This window comes from Parasteatoda tepidariorum, chromosome 10, assembly GCF_043381705.1.
Source record: "Parasteatoda tepidariorum isolate YZ-2023 chromosome 10, CAS_Ptep_4.0, whole genome shotgun sequence".
NCBI classification, from domain to species: Eukaryota; Metazoa; Arthropoda; class Arachnida; order Araneae; family Theridiidae; genus Parasteatoda; species Parasteatoda tepidariorum.
In genome coordinates this window covers 39,314,483-39,335,995 of record NC_092213.1, presented here as the reverse complement: position 1 = coordinate 39,335,995, position 21,513 = coordinate 39,314,483, and the positions used below count along the sequence as shown (strand labels likewise).

At 31.4% G+C, this 21,513-nt stretch overlaps 2 protein-coding genes across 2 annotated transcripts; one reads left to right on the top strand and one right to left on the bottom strand.

Moving 5' to 3' along the window:
* Positions 1–236: 236 nt before the first annotated feature.
* On the bottom strand, positions 237–2,551 carry LOC107436751 (nucleoside diphosphate kinase homolog 7). Its single transcript, XM_016048546.4, has one exon. It carries the CDS (start codon positions 2,309–2,311, stop codon positions 1,238–1,240), a length of 1,074 nt encoding a protein of 357 aa, XP_015904032.1. The 5' UTR covers positions 2,312–2,551; the 3' UTR covers positions 237–1,237.
* Positions 2,552–3,732: 1,181 nt separating this feature from the next.
* On the top strand, positions 3,733–18,301 carry LOC107436740 (Krueppel-like factor 13). Its single transcript, XM_016048535.4, has 2 exons — positions 3,733–4,954; positions 17,331–18,301. Exons 1-2 carry the CDS (start codon positions 4,636–4,638, stop codon positions 17,624–17,626), a joined length of 615 nt encoding a protein of 204 aa, XP_015904021.1. The 5' UTR covers positions 3,733–4,635; the 3' UTR covers positions 17,627–18,301.
* Positions 18,302–21,513: the final 3,212 nt, after the last annotated feature.

Sequence of the window (21,513 nt, the reverse complement as noted above, 5' to 3'; positions counted from 1 at the left end):
TCTTTGAAACAAAAGTCTTTGCTGGATTTCTTTTGCAATGGAAAGTAAAGAAAAATGTGGTAAAATCAGTAATTGACAAAAAAAAAATATANTGAATTAAGATAAATGTTTAAAATACTAAACAAAACATATAAACTGTAATTTAAAAAAAACATTAATATTTAAGAGCAATTGAGAATAATATTTTGGAAATAGATACAGTAGAGCGCCGATTATCCGAACGTCCAATTATCCAAACAATGTCCGAAATCGCTTTTTTCCCCTTCAAGTTTAGAATACTTCTTAACTTATCGATAATTTTTCTAAATTTGGAAGAATAAATAATGCCCACTACATTTGATGACCATATTTAATTTGCAACCTTTTTTAGCAGTTTTCTTATAGTAGCCATACATACATGATTGTTATACAGTTAAACCTACCCTACCCCTTTAGCCCTCTTTAACAGAAAATTATCTTCCAAGAATGTGAACTTCATTTTGACCGTCTAAAACGTCAAAATGATGTTGATCCAGTTCAGTTGATTTATTTAAAATGAATAAGGGATATGGCTGCTAAAAAAATTGTATCTTCTTTGAAACAAAAGTCTTTGCTGGATTTCTTTTGCAATGGAAAGTAAAGAAAAATGTGGTAAAATCAGTAATTGACAAAAAAAAATTATAAAAAGCTGAAATATGATTAAAAAAATTCAAAATGAAAAAAAAAGTAAATAAAAAATATTTGAAAATTGAAAAAAAAATACTTTTGAACCCGCAAGAGCTATTTTAGATAGTACTGCCAGTTCTAAGCCTGGAAAAAGTGAGAAGGGTAGTTAGTGCCTAAATAATAATCATTTCAACTAGATTTTTAAAAAACTTTCCAATTATCCGAAATTTTCATTATCCGAACCACGTTCGGTCCCAAGCAGCTCGGAACATCAGCGCTCTACTGTACCTACATTTTTCTTCACTTCTTATCTGTTATAAACACAAAATACTTTTTAACATATGGGATTAATAAGAAAATTTTAATCAACTTTAAAGTTTTTTAATACAGAAAAAAATCAATAAGAATATAAAATTAAATTATAAGAAAAAAAACAGCATTTTATCTTTTTAAAATAACTGTAATATGAAGGAAAAAAATTTAATCTGCTGATTTTATGTTTTTTAGTTTACCTAAAATGTGAACTCACTCCTTTTTTACAATTTTATAAACCCCACTTCAAGCTTAGCGGACACACCTGAAAATATTCAATCTATTCAGCTAATATACGAAAAATATATTCTAATTCAAGATTTGTATCCTCTGGTAAATCTGTACAATGAACAGCATTCTTAATTTTATCTTGCCCATACTTTGCTCTTAGTGTACCAGGTCTTAACTTTCTGGCTATTTCTGGATCAGCTGGACCAACAAATGTCCTAAATTCAGTACATGTTTTTTTCATATTAGAGCTTATTATTTCAAGAGCTATGCTAGGTCCAGACATTAATTGTGCAACCATATCTTTATATTCAGGTACAACTCCTTTATAAACATCTAAAAATTCAGAAGCATTAGACACATTAAAACTCACTACTTCTAAAGCCGATATTTTAAAACCAGAGTCGACAATGTCTTGTATTATTTTACCCACTACTTTGTCTCTTAATGCGTGAGGCTTTATAATGCAGCAAGTGGAATTGCTATATATAGCTGTATTGCAATGGACCTCTTTATGTTGAGGAAAGAAAAGTCTTAACTCTTTCATTGCTACATCAGGATCTTTAGGTGCAAGACAATGCTGTTTCAATTCTCGTAAACTTGCTTTGACCTGTCGTTGAATAGGCAAATCAGGGTAAACTAACTTTCTAACAACATTAATAGCATTTTCTCCTCTTAATTCAAAAATAGCAAATTGAGATTTCATATCCTCAGTGAACGAAGAACAACTGAATCCAAGCCTATCTTTATCAACGATTTTACCATGGTTAAAGTTAAGATCATTTATCTCCAGAATAGATATTATTTCTCCAAGGTATGAGAAACCGGATTCGTTTATAATTAGAACAGTTAATTCTACTTCCTGTGAGAATTTTTCAGCAGTTCTTCCATCACCAAAACCCACAATCATAAGTTGCCTTGACAATACATTTATGATACTACCAATGAAAAAATCAGATATATCAATGTTGCTACATACAGTGCGACGAAGAAAAAGTTTTTTCGATATTGTGTCGAACATATCTATACTTCTGTCAGAAGGATAAAAACTTAATAAAAATTCTCGTTTTATCTTCAATACTGAGTCAAACCACTCAACCTTAAAGCGATATTTTTCAGCTGACATAGTTTTAATTTAATAAAATGGAAAAAATGAACCGAAAAGGAATAACTAAGTGAAAATCTTTCCACATCAGAAATATAATCCGTTACGAGAATTAATTTAAACAAATTTCTTTGTTGACAGCAAAATACTTAATAATTTTGATTTGCGCTTTAACCTCACTTACTTATGTAAGTTAGCCTAACTTACTCACATTTTTAATGAAAAGATATTTATTCAGATTTCCTGACACACTTCTGTGCTTTGACTTATAATTTATTTTCTGTTTATTTGTCTCGAAAGTTACATAATGAATTTCACAGAAATTTTGTCTCAACTCTTGACGACGCGTAAGTAGATAATAGGAACCCGCAAGAAGAAGTGAAGTTCCTATTTTTTCAATGGTGACGAAAAATTAGTTTTCAGGTCTACCTTAATTTTGTGACTTATTTTCTATTGGCGTGAATTTTTTTACGGAGTATGGCTGTAATTATGCTATAATAGATTATAATAATGAAGTCGAATGTAATGATGGATTGTAATAAATTGGATTTTTATTTAACAAACTTTATTTATTTAACTAAACTAACTTTATTTAACTATACTTTTTACTTAATTTAGAAATATGTTTGATCGTAGTTTATTACATATTAATTAAGTTTAAAATTTAATTTTACAATTTATGCCACTCATAAAATCCTTAATAAAATGCTCTTTTATGTAATGATGATATCTTGTTATGGAATAAGTAAGTCCCTGCAGAAATAAAAAATACCAAAATATAATAAAATGAAAATGGAAAAGATGCATGTGAAAAAGAAAATTTTATTCTGAGGTGAAGACAGAGCCTGACAAAGGCATGGGCATAGTTGGTAGTTGCCTCTGGCCCCACATCAGAGGGAGCCCAAAATCGAATTAAAAGTTTATTTTAGGTTTCCTTCTTTAATGAAGTTTTTTAAACAAAATATCAGTACAGTATTATATCCGCCTGTTTTATGTTAGCTTCTTCGTTAATCTGTCGTATGAACACAAAAAATCTATATTTCATAAATCATTGGCTTTCTAGTGCAGAATTCGGCTAAATTTTTGCAAATACGGTACACATTTGGCCAATGAAAAGCTTGTATATCGCAACACTTATACTTATCGCAAAAGCTAAATTCCGTCATAATGTCCGCAAGGATATGAATTTTTTGCTGCTAGATTTCAAAGTTAACAATCAGAAAACTGCATTCGGCATGATGGACATACAATTATCAGAAAGTCAATAAAATGGACTGAACCACTGAACGATATTTTTTCTGACCATTGGAGGAGTAGGACTTAATAGCTATTTTAGGTTCTAGTCAATTTTCTTGTTATATATTGTATGATGAAGAGAAAAATTTAAATACCTCCATAAAGTTCAATTCTTCATTACAGAAGTAGTGAAACAGATGGGGGCCTTAGGGTAATGTGAGTAGAATAGAGTAGATTGTCCCAGATCTCATTTTAAGGTTAGAAGGTTTACACGTAAACCGCATAACACACTTTTTTAGGTTAGCATTAGAAGTTTTTTGCTGAGTGAAAATAAACCTTATTTTGCTATCTGGGATATGACATACAAACTAGCTTTTTATGCTTTTAATTACATACTTACAATAAGTGACTTTGAAATTAAATTATCATTCTTTTAGTTTTTAAGGGCATTCCATGTCAAAAATTTACATGGTTATTTCACAAATAACGGTTAAAATGGTTATTTCATGGCGATTTCACAAATAGAAAAAGTCGCCACGATGATTGTAAAAGGCAACCCGTTTTCGTTGCTATCAGAAAGATAAGACCGTCACTTCCCTTTGCGAGTTGCTATTATCTGTAAAGTTTGGGGGCGCGGCATGCATTTGTTTGCGGAAATCGGGTATGCTATTCCTCTCAAACAAGGTTGCTATTATTTAAGAAATATCGCTTTTTTGGCAAATATCTCTTATTTCTTAAAAAATTACCTCATTCTTTTCTAAACGGTTTGGCGTAACGTAATTTCCTGTTATCTGACTTGGCGATACCCACTATTTTAGAGTAACCATATGAAGTGCCAAGAGGCGGCAGAGAAAAGAAGAAAGAAGGGAGAAAAATAATAATAAAAGACCACCGCAAAGAGTAGCAGATGTGCGTGTTCCAGGTTTTCTTTGTTTAAAGTACTTTTTGAGATCAATGTTGTTGTTCCTCGTGTGCGTGAAACTTCATTAGACATTGTCATTGTTGGAAAAATCAACTGACTAAAATGAACGAGGCTTAATTAATTAATTTTGAACTTACTAAGTTGTTTATTTTGTTATTTTCCACGAATATTAATTTTTTTTGCCCTGATGACAGCTTGTGATCAGATTCAATATTATATTGTAGGCTCTGTGTGCGATGCAGAGGTTGATGCATTAAATGGATTATTGGAACTTTCTAAATCAAAAGGATATATGATAAATCGCATATTACAAGATCTATGCGAGGTTGAACAAGATCCTGTGCCAAACGATATTGAGAGGCCGGCCACGCCTTCGACAAGAAGTGCGGTACGAAGCACTCCTTCTCCGCAAAATGGAAAAAAACTGCACGTGTGTCCTTATGCCAACTGTGATAAAGCCTATGGAAAAAGCTCACACCTTAAAGCACATTTTAGAACTCATACAGGTATTATTTCTAAAATGTTTTTATACCTAACTTTATTTGAAATATGTTATTAATCTTAATTATGCTTAGGGAGAAGCAAAACAAATTTTTCATAAAATACTCTCTTCTTTTTGTAATAGTGTAGAATGGGACATCCTAAATTGCTGAATTTAATTGCATTCTTTTTGAAATTATATACTCTTTAAGAAAAAAATATAAAATTTTTATATAATCCTATTTACTTCATATGAGATGCAATGGGTAGTGGTGAGGCACATTAAATTTTAGCATTTATTCTGTAAATAGAAATTAATTTTTTTTTAGTGCATCACATGTTTAATAATATTTTTGTATCAGTACTTGTCTGTGCCAACTACAATAGAAGGATTTTAATTTTGCACAAATTGTGGGAGGGTGCAGAGGTAGGCTGCAGATTATATCTCAATAGTTGGGCCCCTTTTAAGATTTTTTCCTCAATTATATTGCCGCATGTACCGATTTTAAAAATTTCCGATAAATATGCAGACAGTCTCTTTAGTTAAGAATCTCTCACATAAGCTGGTCAATAGTTTTCAAGGTTTTGAACGTTAAACTACATTAACTTTGATATAGGTTACAGGTACATCTGGTACTAGAAAAAACTAATTATAATAAGAATGTCTGCTGTCAATGCTACTTAAATCTTATGCTATTAAAGCTAGTTTTTTTTTTGGAATTCTTATTTCCTAGAGGTTTAAGTGAGCCACTGTAAATATTTTTAAAAAATTACTAATTTGAGGAGATTTACCCATTGATGTCAAAATCAATAAAATATCTCATTTTTTGTAAAATTCCAGATAGTTCAGCATTGTATTAATAGCATTTTGAATATTTCAAATTTTGCTCATATCGCAAAAGCATTTCTCACAACCATGGCTTTTCTGCGTGTTGACATTTCGTACAAATTTTCATCATTGCCTACAGGGCATTGACTATATATAGCTAAAACTTCTAACAGTTCTAATTATCTGTTACATACTCCTAAGAATAAGAAATATTACAATAATGTAATATTCCTTAAAAAAACCAAATTATGACAATCTTAGTAGAGGGGAGATTTCCGTATCGTGATTTGTGACAGAATAATTACCAAGTCTTGAAAACTTCTGGGCAGTGGCCTGCGAGACACTAAAAAAAATATCACAGAAAGGGATTAACGCAAAAGGTATAAATCATAGTCACCCCCGGGAAAACATCTACACTTTTTATTTTTTTAATTTACAAGTATAAAATCTATTTAATACTTTGGCAATTGTAGTTGGCGCGACAGATCACGATATGGAAATATCCCCTTAGTGGACCAGCCTTTAAAAAGATCAGACGCATCCAAAAGGAGAACAAAAATTCTAAGATCACATGTGATAAGGTGCTGCTCCGTGTGGAACTATCATGAAAGCAAAACTAAATTGCTGGTCAAATGAAAAGTGACAAGGTTGTGTTTGTTTCAGCCACATAATTTAACTATCCTACTTTGACCTCAGAAATTCCCAATAGGGACATTCAAATATTACATAATCAGAGGGAGAATGTAATTTGCTTATTTTTGCTGGCGGCTAAGGGGGGGGGGATAGTACATTAATTTAAAAATCTCCTTATTTTCAAACTTTTCTTTATGCTAAATGAAACATTTAACAAAAAATAAAAAAATAAATGCTTACGGAAATATTTAAACGATAAAATAAAAGTGAGTTTCGGGGAAAGAAAAAAGATTTAGAAAAATATTTCTTCATTCAGTGTTTTCACTACAGCGCGAGAATCTCTCATATTTGTTACTTTTCTCGCATTAAAAAAATGGTTACCACGAGAAATTCGCGCATTCTATAACTCAATTTCAAAATTCTCGCATTTTGGAAAAAGCTTCGAATTACGCTATTTAGAATAAAATCCGTTTCACTTTTCTTCCTGGATCTTTCATTATTTTCAACATTTGCCCCGTTATCTAGTTTCCCTATTTACCAGTATTGTTCAGAACCTTTTCGAACACCAGAACACAACCATGGGTGCAAGTCTTCCGTCCCCAGGACGGATTTCCGTCTTTCAAAAATGTCCGCGGACGGAAACAAGACTGACTCGAAGACGGAAATCGGAATTTTTTTTTCTGTCCTTAAAAATATTTCTTAGATCTACGTTATTGGTCTACTTTCGTATGTCCTGTTGTTATTTTATCAAAAGACAGATGAATAAATATTTTTTGTACAGTATTTAAACTTGATGTATTATGGTAAAGCTTTCTTAGATAGTTTGCATGTGTCGAGGGAGTATTGTGTATGTTAGGTATTTCAGTCAAAAAAAATTTCAGTCTTGGCCTTTTTTCCAATTTGCACCCATGAACACAACCCTTGCAAACCATGGAACCCCTTTCAGAACACATTTCTCTGCAACCACGTGTTTACTGTAGGTAAGGTTTTTTCATGTAAGACATTCAAATTTTTATGCACTAAAGTAAGATGGACAAATACCTAGTAAAGGCAAAATCTTCTATGATGATGCAGCAAAAATATTTAATGCTTTAAAAAATAGAAGAAATAAAAATGTATTATAATGAAAGAGAAAATTTTTTTCAAGTCTATTTGTATTTTTTTAGTTTTTAGAAATCTCACTTAACTTTTTGAAATCTCACCCTGTTTTTGAGAAAGGGTGAGAAATTCTCACCTATTTTTTTTCTATGATGAAAACACTGTTCAAAGAGCCTTAGAGGTCAACAGTTTCAAGCCCAAAAGTTTCTTTTATTGTGTTTAAAAATTTCTAAAATAAATTGAAATGTTAATGGTCATTCAGAAGGACCTGTGGCACCGGAGCGCGAAGCGCTACCACTCGACTACCGAGCGTCGGAAACGTTAGAAGCATCATATATTTTCTCTCATTTATAAAGTGAAATTATGATTAAAACATTGGAGGAGCGAAAATCAATCTATTTTTAGAAATTCCCTCTACCCTTACTCTAAAGCTTTTGCATAGAATTTGGAAACCGTTACAGGATTATTACAATGTTATGATTTTTTTTTTATCACCATTGTTGAACAGCCGACCCAATTTTGAGTGTGCGACTATTAAAGTTCAACTCCATGGTCTTGCAAGTTTGTACCCAATCCAGAAAACTCCTGGATCAAGTAGTGAGAGAAACTTGCATTCGTGGAGGTCTTCTTGGTGGAACAAAATTATAAATGAGTTACATGGTGAGGAAAGCCAGAAGAATTTCTCATGGTTAGTCTGACTGAAAGGAGATTCTAACCCATGATCGGTCTAAAAAAAAAGATGATGAAATTCTTGTTTTTATTTCTCGTCTCTGAGGTATTTTAATTTTGAAAGGCAAAAGAGGAAAACTTTATGGGGATGACCTGGTCAGTACTTGGTAACGATTCATAGCCAATGCACAAATTCCTTTACTTTCCTTGGTGAACATATTAATGCACTTTCATTCTCATAGGTATTCTCTGCAGGGTTGGGTTTTTGCCGTCAAAAACTGGTTTTTGACATGACAGTGGTAAAAACCGTGTTTTTACCGTCAAAAACATACTGTTTTCTTTCATTTATGGCATGTAGCGGACAATATATTATTTTCACATAATTGCCTTTATAAATGAATGTTGTAATTGATTTTGCAACTATATACATGTATTCTTATAGAAGGATATATATTCATATAGTTCCACATTCATATATAGTTAAGAAGTACATTCATATACTATAATTATCATTATAGCTTGATTTGCAAAGGATTCAAAATTTTGCACTTCTTAATTGTTAGAAATAAACAAACAAACAAAAAAGCTTGGAACTATTAATAAATTCAAGAACTAAAAAGAAGAATTTAAAATTTGGAATTTCTTAAATATTATTAGAAATAAGCTAAACAAAACTTTCAAAACTTGCATCTACTAACAAACTCTGAGTCAAGAATGACTTGACATTCTTCAGTAATGTAATATGCCAAACAAAATTATGCTTGGAAATGTTGAAAATTTTGTTTAGTATCCTAATATTTTACTTCAAATAGTACGTTTTGATATAATCATGTTGGGAAAATGCAAGAATCTGTTCTTAAATATCTTTTAACAACTTTTTTTTCTAATTTTATTGCCCAAAAATGAACTAATTTTAAATTATAAGCAGTTAACTCAAATAAAAATACAGTTTTACCAAAACTGTTGGTTTTTGACATGACGGTAAAAACCGTCATGCGTCAAAAACTTGCCAACCCTGATTCTCTGTAGTTCAGAACTGGCAGTCATACTTTTCGGGCTTCTGTCTAAAAATTCAGCATCTTATTATTTAACATTCATTTTTGACATAAATGACTTTGTGTGTGTGTGTTTACTTTAAACATAGTTTTACATAGCCTGTTGATGTTAATCAACATCAAGTAAATATTCCTTTCCTCCATACCAAGCTTCTGAATACCGTTTAAGAAAGAACATGTTATCCCATTTTATATCAATCCTGAATATTTAAAAAAAAATTGGGGTTCGCAACAGGACAAAAGAAAAAATAAGTTATTATCAATTAATATGAAAACTGAATCTGCTAATACTGCATTATCCATGTGCAAAGAGCTAACAACATAGTTACCTTGAGTTTTCTCCATGTTCAAAAGATGGGACAGGATTTTTCTGAGATGAAGGGGGGGGGGAGGCCCTTTTTAAATTTTTTAAAATCACTGTTAATATTTAAAAGAGTGAGGACACTCTTTCAAATGTATAACAATGAATATTTTCACTGTACAAATAATTTTTTTAACGTAAAAACCAGTAAGAATGAGATATGGGTGAGGGGCAGAAAGGGTTATTAATTCAAGGCCTTGTAGAGTGCGGCAACCTTTTGAAACCATTTGGGGCAACTATGGCTTATCAATACTTTCTCGCTGGGCTTATTACTGACATTTTTTTTTTTAAAAAAAGAAGAAAAAATCTACAGCTGATGAAAATCGAACAATTCTGAATTTTATTCCATGTTATAAGAGAAAGCAATATTTTATAAGGGGATTTCACTTAATTTTTTTTTTTAATTGGAGAAATAATAATTTTCCTGCTTTACTTTAAAAATCCTTGGTGAATGTTCTAATAATTTTATTTTTGGAATTTTTTAAGAACTAATTTTATTTCACTGCGAATCCTAATGGAATTCAATTCTAATATAAAAATGTAAGTGGATATGAAAGCAAGTTATACGTAAATTATTACATGACTTTCTGATTTTTTTCTATTTCTGAATTGTAAATCGTTTTTGTTTATTTACAGTTTCGTTTTAAATGATGTGTTAAAACAGAAGGGGAAAAATTATAGAACTGGATTATTTTGTTTTCACTAAATTCATAATAATTTGCTTTGATCCATTTTTAGTCCTGTTTTAAGAATAATTCTGAAAAGATAATTTGACAACTCCCATTCCATTCCTCTCTCTCGTGAAATGCCCTATTTCACAAAAATCTGTTTATTCCCCTCATTTTCAGCTTAAATTGAAAATAAACATAGTTTAGTTTACGGAAGAACGATTTAGGCCTTTTCCGCTTTTGTCTTATCTAAACGGTATTTAGCCTGAAGCAATTTGTTGCACGTTTTCACAAAAGAAGAAGAAAAAAATCCTTTGCTTGATTGATGAATATCAGAAATTTTTACCTTTCCCATTTTTAAGACAATTAAAATAAAAGATTACTTTCAAATATTTCGTAATAATATTTTTTTTTTTTTTTAAAAAAATTCTAATGTTTTATGGAAAAATGTTCAATTTCCTTGTATTGTTTTGCTAAATTTCTTAACACCTAAAGTAATAACAATATAAAAAATATTATATGGGACAGAATAATTATTTTTGTCACACCTGAAGCAAAAATTCCCACCTAGGCCTGTAATATTAGGGGGACCAGAAAGTAGTGTCATTTCGGCGCATTACATATTCGTTAGTCTTAAAAACCAATTAAATTTTTTTTTTTTCAATTTTCGATACGGCATTGAAAGGTTGTTGCAAACGTGGGTAAATACATTATTGATTAAAAATAAAATCTTGATGACGAATATCGAATGCACTGAAACGGCATTACTTTCCGGTCCCCATATGCATATCCTTTGTAAAAAAGTGCTTAAATAACGGCTTTATTGAGGGGAAAAAAATGAAAATAGTTGATTAATTTTTCTTTATTTATTTACCTTTCATTATTTTCCTGTATTTTGAACATGTTTTTTTTTCATAGAAAGTTACTCCAGAAAGATAGATTTATCATTTTGGATAAAGATTATAATTTTTTTTTCAGATCGCTTTACTCGTCAATTGTTGGAATAACTATATTATTTTTATCTTATAAAACACCGTATTTATTTATTTTATGCTTTATGTTTATTTATCTAATTCATTAGTTTATTGAGCAATTGTTTATTTACTTGCAGTATTTATTTATTTATTTTAATCATTTGTTTTATTTATTTCTCATCTTTTTAAGTTGAATATCGTAGTTTTATTCCTCGTGAATGCCGAAGGATATTCAGATAGAATAAATATGCTTTGGGCATTCTCTTCGGTTCACGAGGTGGGCGTTCCCGCCGAAGCAACAGCTGTCACGAAAAAACATGCTTCTTTACTACTACCAGTTTTCATTTTTCTTCCTTCCCAAACAGCCTTTGTCACTATTTCCGCGTGCGTAACAGGGCCAATTCGCGAACGAACTTTGCATATTCAAACCACCTTGAGAATTGATGCAAACCGAACTAGGGTTAACCCATTCTATTGAGGTTTTTACATTTCAGAATGAGGAGGTTATAAATAGAAATAGTACATTTATTTAGGTTTTTGTCTTGCGTTTACTGTTATGTAGTTTAGTTTTAAAAAAGTATTGACTCCATGAATACTACTCCAATTACTTCATTTTATAACCGTCGTTAAAAAGCCGACCCAATTTTGGATTTATGACTACTAACGTTCAACTCCGTAGCCTTGTAATTTTGAACCAATTCAGAAGGCAAGGAAACACCTGAATCAGTACCCCCCCAGAGGTATGATTTGTTATGGGAACATAGAGGACTTTGTGACTAGACAGATTTAACGTGCACCAGTCACCATTTACTACACGGGGAGTATTCGGTCGGCGTTGATCGAACCCACGACCTCTTGAGCCCAGTGCACTACCAACCAGACTATCCCAGACCTACTCCTAATATCGTTTTGAACTTCAGTGTTTGAGGCCAGGATATCTTGTTTGATACGACGTTGGGTCCATGTCCAAAAGGTCGTGAGTTCAATCCCAATCGACTGAGGACTCCTTGTGTACTGGTGCACGTTAAATCTGTGAGATCACGAAGTCCTCTATAATCCTATAACAAATCATACCTCTTTGGGTTCTGAATTGGAGATTGGTCAGTATCTGATTCAGGCGCCAAAATTACGATCTGTGAAAGAATGGGTCTGCACTCAATACGGGCTGTGACGTATGTGTGTGGGGGAAGTCGAATTCTTGACCATAGATGGCGCCACTAAAAATAAGAGGAAACTCACCTTCTTCGCCTTAATGACATACAACAACCCGGGATCTTATTTTCTCTGGACCAGCTGTTTCTAGATAAGGTTCGAGATTCCGGGACATTTATTTATCTAGTTTTTTCTCTAACATTTTTTACATCGGTTATTATATCTATATACAATCAATAATCCATTTATTTCTAATACTTCAGTTGCCTTTATGAAATTACATTAAGAAAAAGACATTCAGAAATTTAAGTAAAAATGTTTTTTTTTTTTTTTTTTTTTTTTTTTTTTTTTTTTNTTTTTTTTTTTTTTTTTTTATTAGTTTTTTTCTAAATATTTATTCCTTTAATTTGTTTCTAGCTAAAATTGAAAATGTGTTTCTTGAAACTGAAAAATAAGTTATGCAGTATTTAAATTTTTAAAAAAATGCTTTCCTTTTTTTTAATAATTATTGAGCGTTCCAGTTGAGTGTGTTTGTAGACCATTGACTTCCCTCACGAAATCTATCTATTAGTCTTGATCAAAATGTGATTGCGAATTTTAACAGATTAAGCGTTCCGTGATATCGCAAGTATATATTGGAAATGATACTTCTTTTGTTTACTCGTTTTTCTGCGTCATCTTTTCTCGATCCAGAATAATACTACGCCATTACATACTAAAAAGAAGAAAAAACATTTCAAATAATAACAGTGAAAAAAAGAACCAGTTTATTTATTACGCCGCATTAAATAATCTGTATGGAAATCAGTGGGAAGTTATACAGAACTTAATTAAAGATCCCGTTATATCCAAGAAGAAGAAAAAACTGATAACACCTGAATGACTCCTATCTTTGTTTTATTTCTTTGAGAAACTAGGGTGACCCTCCGGAATATGAACTAATTTGTCCTCTCCACAAACTTCTGTTTGTCAGTGAAGAACTGGAAAAAGAAACACAACCTTCGCCGTGAGTCTTGTTCTATTCTTTTGGGACAGGGTGCGGCCAAGGTCATGTTGCAGCTGCGTCATGCAGGTGATCGTCCGCGCCGCGCGCTATTTTCTACTTTTTGGCGAACATTATTACTCTTTCGTGTTAGTAACAGGCTTATCAAATTTTAAATATCGTCTGCTGAAAAATGAACAATTGAAATTATTAATTTTGCAACGACTTTTTTCGTTATAGATTTTAAAGTTTTATAGTAGTGTGTTGCTTATGAACAATTTGTAATAGCTAATTTAATAGCTGTTAAATCGTTTTATTAATTATAAACTTTTTTTTACTTATTTACGTAGTTTTGAATTTTGATTATCGTCTGCTGAGAAATGAACAATTGGGTATAATATAAAAAAAACACAACTACTTCCACTTAGTAGGAATAACATTTACCATGACGCAATGCTAAATTCTATGCCACTATCCACATAAATCAATTATTAATCAAAAATCGAATATCAATTACTTTTCTTTATAATGCAATAAAATCTGGCGAGCAGCTATTTAAACGATCAAACACTTCGTTTGTTTATTAGTGGCTTGAAGTTAGGCTCGCAGAAAATGCCGTTCATGGGTTAAATTTAGTAGGAATAACACAACTTGTGACGTAGGCAATAGTATACCCAATTGAGATTATTAATTTGACAGCGACTTTTTTCGTTATAGATTTTTTTTGTCGTCTGAAATAAAAGTTTTATAGTAGTGTGTTGCTTATGAACAATTTATAATTGCTAATTTAATAGCTGATAAATCATTTTATTAATTTTAAACTTTTTTTACTTATTTATGTAGTTTTTGTATTTTATGTAGACCAAATTCGGAGTAGTTGACAACGGAAATAATTTGCTATGAATTGTATTATAAGTAGTAGGTCCAGTTTGGATATCTGAAGTTAGTCCTCTTCACCGCCATCTTGAATTTACTGGTAGGATAGTGGGTTCTAAATGAGGTGAAACTTAAGCTTGTCATCTTGACAAGTAAAATATGTAAAAAGGAAAAAAGGTGATGGGTATCCGTAGATTTATGCAAAGTCAACTTGAATGATGTACAGAAATGGACATTCTAACTTAATTCGTATAGGTATTTTTTAAAACTCTTTTCTTTTTCCAATAGAGAACGTAGAAATAACAGTTTCTGTGAACTATGTTTATATAATATAAAAATCGAACAAATATTAAGTTTAATTTAATGTGTTTAACTTTTTTTTAAACACAAATACGGGGCCTACTCAATTTTAGTTTTTTTTTTTTATAAGAACGAAGAAAGTTAAGGAGTAGCATCAAAAACTAAGGCATTCCTTCATATTTATATTTTTCGCCATTTTTATAATTAGCGTAAAGGTTATACACCTGTCATAAACTCACCAACAGTTTAAAAACTAAAAAGTTACATACGCAAAAAAAGTGTTCATTCAGGTAAGCGTGAAGAGGAGCACCGAAAAAAAATCACCTCGTTGATGATTATACTAATTTAATCCGATTTTAAGTGTTTATTCAAATGAAATATGATATTTTTTAAAGAAATTTAGGATTAACTTAAAATTTACGGAAAGATTTTCCCCCACTCTATACTCGTACTACTTAACAAAATGTTTGCTTTTCTTAAGCTCTAAAATTGCTCTAAATTTCGATAATTACACTTATTGCATTGTGATTTATTAATAATGCGCAAGTTTTTTTTTTTAAAAATTGTGTTATTAATTGTTAAAGATCCTGAAATATTTTCGTTTTAATTTTTTTTTTTTTTTTTTTTTTTTTTTTTTTTTTTTTTNTTTTTTTTTTTTTTTTTTTTTTTTTTTTTTTGTTGAAAGTACGTGTTCGAATTATTATTTTTTTTTTTTGAAAGTACGTGTGAATTCGAAAGTACTTGTTCGAATTATTTCGAAGAGAAAGTACGTGTTCGAATACTAATTTTTTTTTTTTTTTTTTTAGTTTTTANTATAGCTTAGTAACATAAAATTCGGAAAGTTAAATTTATGTAGTTAATGAGGTGCTTTTTTTCCCGTTATTCTTTATCTCATATGACAGAAGTCTTCGAATAACAGCCTCTATGTGGCTGTTTCTGCCAATTTTTTTTTTCTTTCTTTTTTTTAAAGGTGACACTAAAGCGAACGATGTGAAATTTCAAATTGCGTCAGTTTCTTGTTAGTTGAATGGCCTGGAAGCATGAATGATGTATTTTTTTCCCCCTTCTACTATGTTGCTGAAAACGCATTGAAACGGATGATACATTTTAAACTTTCCATTCTAAATGAGGCGAGACCACGTTGTATAATGGCTACCGAAAATACTCGTTCCGTGTCACTCATTTTCCAAAAAGGAAAAAATTTAACTGTATTTCCGTGTGTAAATATATCTCAGAAGTTTTTTTTTTTATACGCATTGTCAGTTACATTGTCGACTTCGATAAATAACGGCTATTTATGTCTTTCAGTCTGTTGTTGAAATGTTTGTAAATAAAGTTGGTTGATTAAACTTAAGTTGATTTGTTTGTTTCTTCAGGGGAAAAGAAAATACTAACTTAATTTGTGTTGTTTAAATAACTTTCATACCGGTCATGTAAATAGTTCTTAGAAAAGAAGAGATTTTTTTTTTCTAAATGTATGCTTGTTAAGAAAATGAGATTTTTTTTTTAAGACTAGGTGAACTACTAATTAGTTTTTTTTTTCTTTTTTAAAAAAAAAAAATTTAAATAATTTAATTGGTGAGGAAAAAATTTTCCCCTTACTTTTCAACTGTGACTCTTCCCGAATAATTGTAACTGTTTAAATAAATAAATAAAAAAATTTCTTTACTAGAGCAGAAACACACCATCGTCTGATAATCAAATGGCCATCTATTTATGTGTATAATTTATTTGTATATTGTAAGTGGTGGTTAAAATGATTTTAAATTGTATTTATAAATTCTGTGAATTCAATAGAAATGCATACATTATGCTTCATCCTCAAATTTAAAAATAAAATCTTGAAAATACGTAGAATTTGACAGCTTCCCGTTCCTCTTTTTCCACACAACCCCAGCTCAACTTACAGCTTGAGACAGGAGGATTTTTTAGGAGAAATTATGAAATAGTAAAAAACATACTTGAAGCTTTTAATTTTGTCATTATGTCCTAAATCTAATTCTGACAACAGTCGGACCTCTATTTAACAAAGCCGCTAAGTCCCGATAATAAGTTCGTTATATGGAAAATCTCCTTTTGAAATACTTAAATAACACAAAACAGGTTTTAAATTCATGAGCACTAGACATAATTAAAATAGCAATTGATACACCTTTATCTTGTAAACTAGTATTTACTATTAATTTTATTAATCTTAACCATTAAAGAAATCTGCGTGGATAGCAAGAATAGAGCAAAACATTATCCAGTTTTATACTATTATGCTACATATATTTTCAACAAAAATAAGACCAAATTTATGTATAAAATAATAGCTGCATTTATTATGAAAGTAATTGTAAGCATACATTATTACCTCACGCTTTCTTAAGTTAAATTACTACTGATGAAATTTGTTAATTTTGTCCGAGTTCTTCGTTTGAGGTGCGAACAAAAAGGGAAAGGGGTTTTACTGCTTACTCTAAAAGTTAAGTGGCTTCGAAAGTCAATTCAAGCTCATTTCCCCCACAAGATGCGTTGACAAGTTTGAAATGTTCCATAATGTTTTGGAAATAAGGAAAGTGGATCTCAACGAAAAGTTCGTTAAATTGGAAATTCACTTCGCTACTGCGAAGTTATTTTACGAGAAAATTTCCAAAATGTTCTTGGTTTCTTGGAAAAAATCACTAAATAGAAGTCTGACTGTAGTTCTCTTGTAAACATTTCATAAATACCAAATTTTAAATTCGCATTTGTAATATTTGTGATTTGTAAATATATATTTTTTTCATTCCATTTACACTGTTTTAAAATGATTCTTTGCAGGTGAGCGACCTTTCATGTGCAATTGGATGCAATGTGGCAAAAGGTTTGCTCGCTCCGATGAACTGGCTCGTCACATGCGCACCCATACAGGTGAAAAGAAGTTTTTCTGCCCTCTCTGTGATGCCAGATTTATGAGAAGTGATCATCTCTCTAAACATGCACGACGCCATCCAGATTTTCAACCGCACATGCTGGCAAAAAAGAGAAGCAGCCATGAGTTAAAAACTTACCAAGTGACAACGGACTCAGTGAATGAAAGCTCAGGCACTTCGGAATCTTCTGAAACAATGCATTAACTTTATTGTTTCTCTTCCTTTATCAAATTGTACAAGGCCCCATTACAACTAGAGATGTACTGACTTACCATCATGAGAAAAAACCCTGCTTGGTTTCTGTCGGTCGCTATAGAAACAGGCGATTCCATTTAACGATTTATGTGGTGGGAAGCATATATTGTTTCGTTTGGCGCGATTAGGCGGAACAAAACTGTAACTGATTGAAGATTGCAAAACGAATTATTATTAATTCTTACTTTTTTTACGTCAGCCTATTCGCTCAGAATTAGAATTATATTTTCATATAATTAAATAACCAGTTTCTAAAGCGACAGACATCAACCAGTCTGATGGCTAAGGTTTTTCTCCTGGTGGTAAGTGAATTTATCATTCACCATTCTATTTTAACTAACCTGCTCAAGCTATTTGTTGATATGACAGCCTTTTTAAGTGCTATTAAACACTTGTAATCTATGATACTTGAATAACTACGGAAGTATTTTATTACAGTCATTTGTATGTATTTTATCAGTTTCCTATTAGGTAGTCCGTATTAAATTTTAATCAATTATTATTATTTTTTATTCTATTTTCTTGAAAGTATTTTATGTTTCGTAATTAACTACTTAATTTTGATGTTAATGTACATAAAAAACCTCGTTAATATTCTGTAACATTAAAAAATTTTGCCTTTTATTGTGTATTTTCTTTTCAAACTTTTTATTAAAAATGATCTAGATCATTTAACTATGCCGACCTGCTGTATGGTGGTCAGAAAAGTCCCTTGTAGCCTTTTTCCAATCAGCGTTTAACATCAGCTCCCGTGTTTAGTATTGTTTAATAGAAAGAAACTTGATTGTTGACATTTTTTAAGTTCAGGTAACAAGTTTTAAAGAAAATGAAAGCTTATAATCAGGAACAATTTCAATAAGGATTAAAATCTCCCAAAAGGAGAACGAGCCGTTAAAGGCCGCTGGATTCTAAATTAACTCCCGGGTTCGAATCCCGATCAGAGGCGTGGATGTTTTTTCCTTCTTCTTTGCATAATCTGTTGGGGGTAACGTTGGTACAGCTCTTGGCCAAAGAATACCTAAGGATACCGTGTTCTTTGTTCGCCAAGGTACAGCTAATATGGGGCCTCTGAAACATATGTGTTCTTCTGACGAGCGTCAGTTTTATGGGTCGGCTTTGGAAGAAAAAAAATCTTTTTATTTGTGTATATTGTTACTTATTAAGTGGTGAATCGTTTTTCTTGAAATAATGATTGTATGGGTGCCAAAAGTAACACTCTGCTGTGGTGTGTTAACTTACTTAATATGGTCCTCGTGTCTTTTGTTTGTAGTATATAGCTTAGCTACCGCTTTTTACACTTATGGGTTGCGATTTAATTATTGATTTTACAGTTGTAAACCAGAATTTAATTTAACTATGCAAGGACTTAATATTTTAAGGAACTTAAGACTTATATATTTATTTAAATTATTTTTATGTAGCATAGTTAAAATCATCATAAATGAAAACAACGATAAAAATATTAATGTATATATTTTGTTACCCATTTAAAAATAAAACCAGAAGATTCGACAGCTATGATATAGATAAAAGTGTATAATACCAATAGAGTAGCTCTCTGTGATCTGTTTAATTTCATTTCTATCTCACATTGCTTTTCAATCCGTCCAATTCCGCTAAGTTTTTAAAATTTAGTTAATATTTTTCAGATGCATGCTAAAAGAGAGAGAAAAAATTTTTATACGATTTTAGAAATAATATTTTCCCTTGTTTTCTCCCCTGAGAACAATTACTGCAGGTACCTTTGCTATACATTCGAGATAATAAAAAATAACTTCGTTAGGCCTACTCATGTTTCCACGAAAATTCCTTTAATCTCTAAGTCTAGGATAGTTTGTTGCCATGGAAACAGGAGTAAAACCATTTCCAATGAAAGAGAAATGAAGAAATAACTTAAGAGACCTATCACATTGCATCCGATTTACCTAGATGCGCTTGCGGATGTTTAGGAACTACATGTTAGAGCGATTGCTGGCACATGCGCGAATCGCGTTTGCTTGCGATCGAAAAAGAACATTTCGCTCCTAATCGAAGTGATTTACCTTCTATAATGCAGTAACAGCCCACACGCAAGTCTAGTGTCCGAGGAGTACTCGTGATTGTTGAGTAATATGATCCCCTCACTAGCATGTACGAAGTAAAATTTGTAAACTGTTGTTAAGAAGCATATGCTGAAGAATAGTGTTAACAATGATTCGTAGTTCTTACTGTTTCAGAATTTCGAAAATTTTTAAGTGATAACACCTACTTTTTTCCCCCATAGCAAAAGATCCCACTGACTGAAGATTCCGAACATACTTTTGAAGGAAATTATGGATCAGTTTTATTTATTATAATAAATAAATTTCAGCCATTTTTCTTCTATTAGCAAAACTCTTAAGTTGTGAACGGGCTTTTTAGAGTGGTGATGGTGTAAGAATTCTGGATGCCCTGTGCTTCTTTTCTTCCCTTTTCAAAACAAAACTAGCTTCAAACTCGAAGATTTGGGAGTGATCCTCAGACCCAAGGCAAATACTGTTTCCGAACAGCAAATGGGTGTCTTAAAGGCGCATTCCCACTGTGATTGCTCTAAACCAGCTTGCAAATTTTTAAAAAATACATGTAAGAAGAACTGCTTGTGCATATGCGAATCGCATGCTGTGAGAGTGCTCTATTTGTTTCAGTATGCAAATTTAAATAGTCAGCGTAGGGCAGTTACTAACACCAATTTTAGCAGAATAAATGATAGAATATAAAGAAAAAGTAATCACCCTGAGTGCTGTCCACATGAATCACACCATACCTACCATGTTGATATATAGATCGTTAAATACTAAGCCTTTCTATTAGCTCTTGCAGTATTTTAATTGGATTAACATTACTTGATTCGTAATGTAACATTTTTGAGGTATGCTCTGTGCTTTTCAATAGGCTTAGAACGATAATATTCGGGCGACGCTAGACAATGATGGAGAGAATAAAATGCTTTCCCCCATTGTTTTCAGTGAGCACGTTTAGTCTCTTAATGTGTTTGTAAGTCCGAAGAATGCTTTTGGCTAGTGTGAGGTCTTGGAACTATATATACTGTCGAACCCCGTTACAGTGTACTTTCTACGGCCCTAGCAATCAGTTCACTATAAACAATGGCTCACTATATCCAAATTCACTAAAAAAACTCATTTTCTTTTAGCAAACGACTTTAGGAACTGCTAGAAATCGTGATTATGATAGTACGAAATTTGTTTATAAATTATTAACTGATTAAATCGATAATAAATTAAAGAGATAACTAATTAATTTTAACGAAAGAAAAATTGTGGTTTTCGATTTCACCACTTTTCAAAATAACACTTAGTAAAGAACCCAGTATTTTCTAGTGCCCGATTTCTGCAGGAAAAAATAATTTGAATATTTGATGTTAATTAACGATTACATATGCTTTGAATATTTAACGTTAATTAATAATTAAATATGCTTTGAATATTTAAGGATTTTACTTACAAGATAAGGGTAACTGCAATTTCTTGTTCGTCAACATCGGGGGTGGAGTAAGAAGAATGTGCTGTTTAATTTCTTGTCCGGTCTAGTTTATAAGCGATCAGCATGCAAGAGTATTGATTGCAAGATTTGCTATCGCAACTTATGCATATTTTAAGTTGAGGAAGCAAAAAAGATAAAAGCTGTGGAATTGATATGAGAGGCAATTAGAATTGAAATTATTATTGTGGAATAGAAATTGTCCACTTTAAAAGAACTACCAATTTCGCGGCTGTAGCACTATAAGCATATAAAATAACGTTAGTTATACGGGGCTTCAGTGTAGAATACTGAAGAAGTTCATTACTACCGAGTGTTCT

Coding starts and splice junctions, on each gene's coding strand:
- LOC107436751 (XM_016048546.4), bottom strand. CDS start 2,311: ATGTCAGCTGAAAAATATCGCTTTAAGGTTGAGTGGTTTGACTCAGTA.
- LOC107436740 (XM_016048535.4), top strand. CDS start 4,636: ATGACAGCTTGTGATCAGATTCAATATTATATTGTAGGCTCTGTGTGC. Junction 4,955..17,330: donor ACATTTTAGAACTCATACAG/GTATTATTTCTA, acceptor GATTCTTTGCAG/GTGAGCGACCTTTCATGTGC.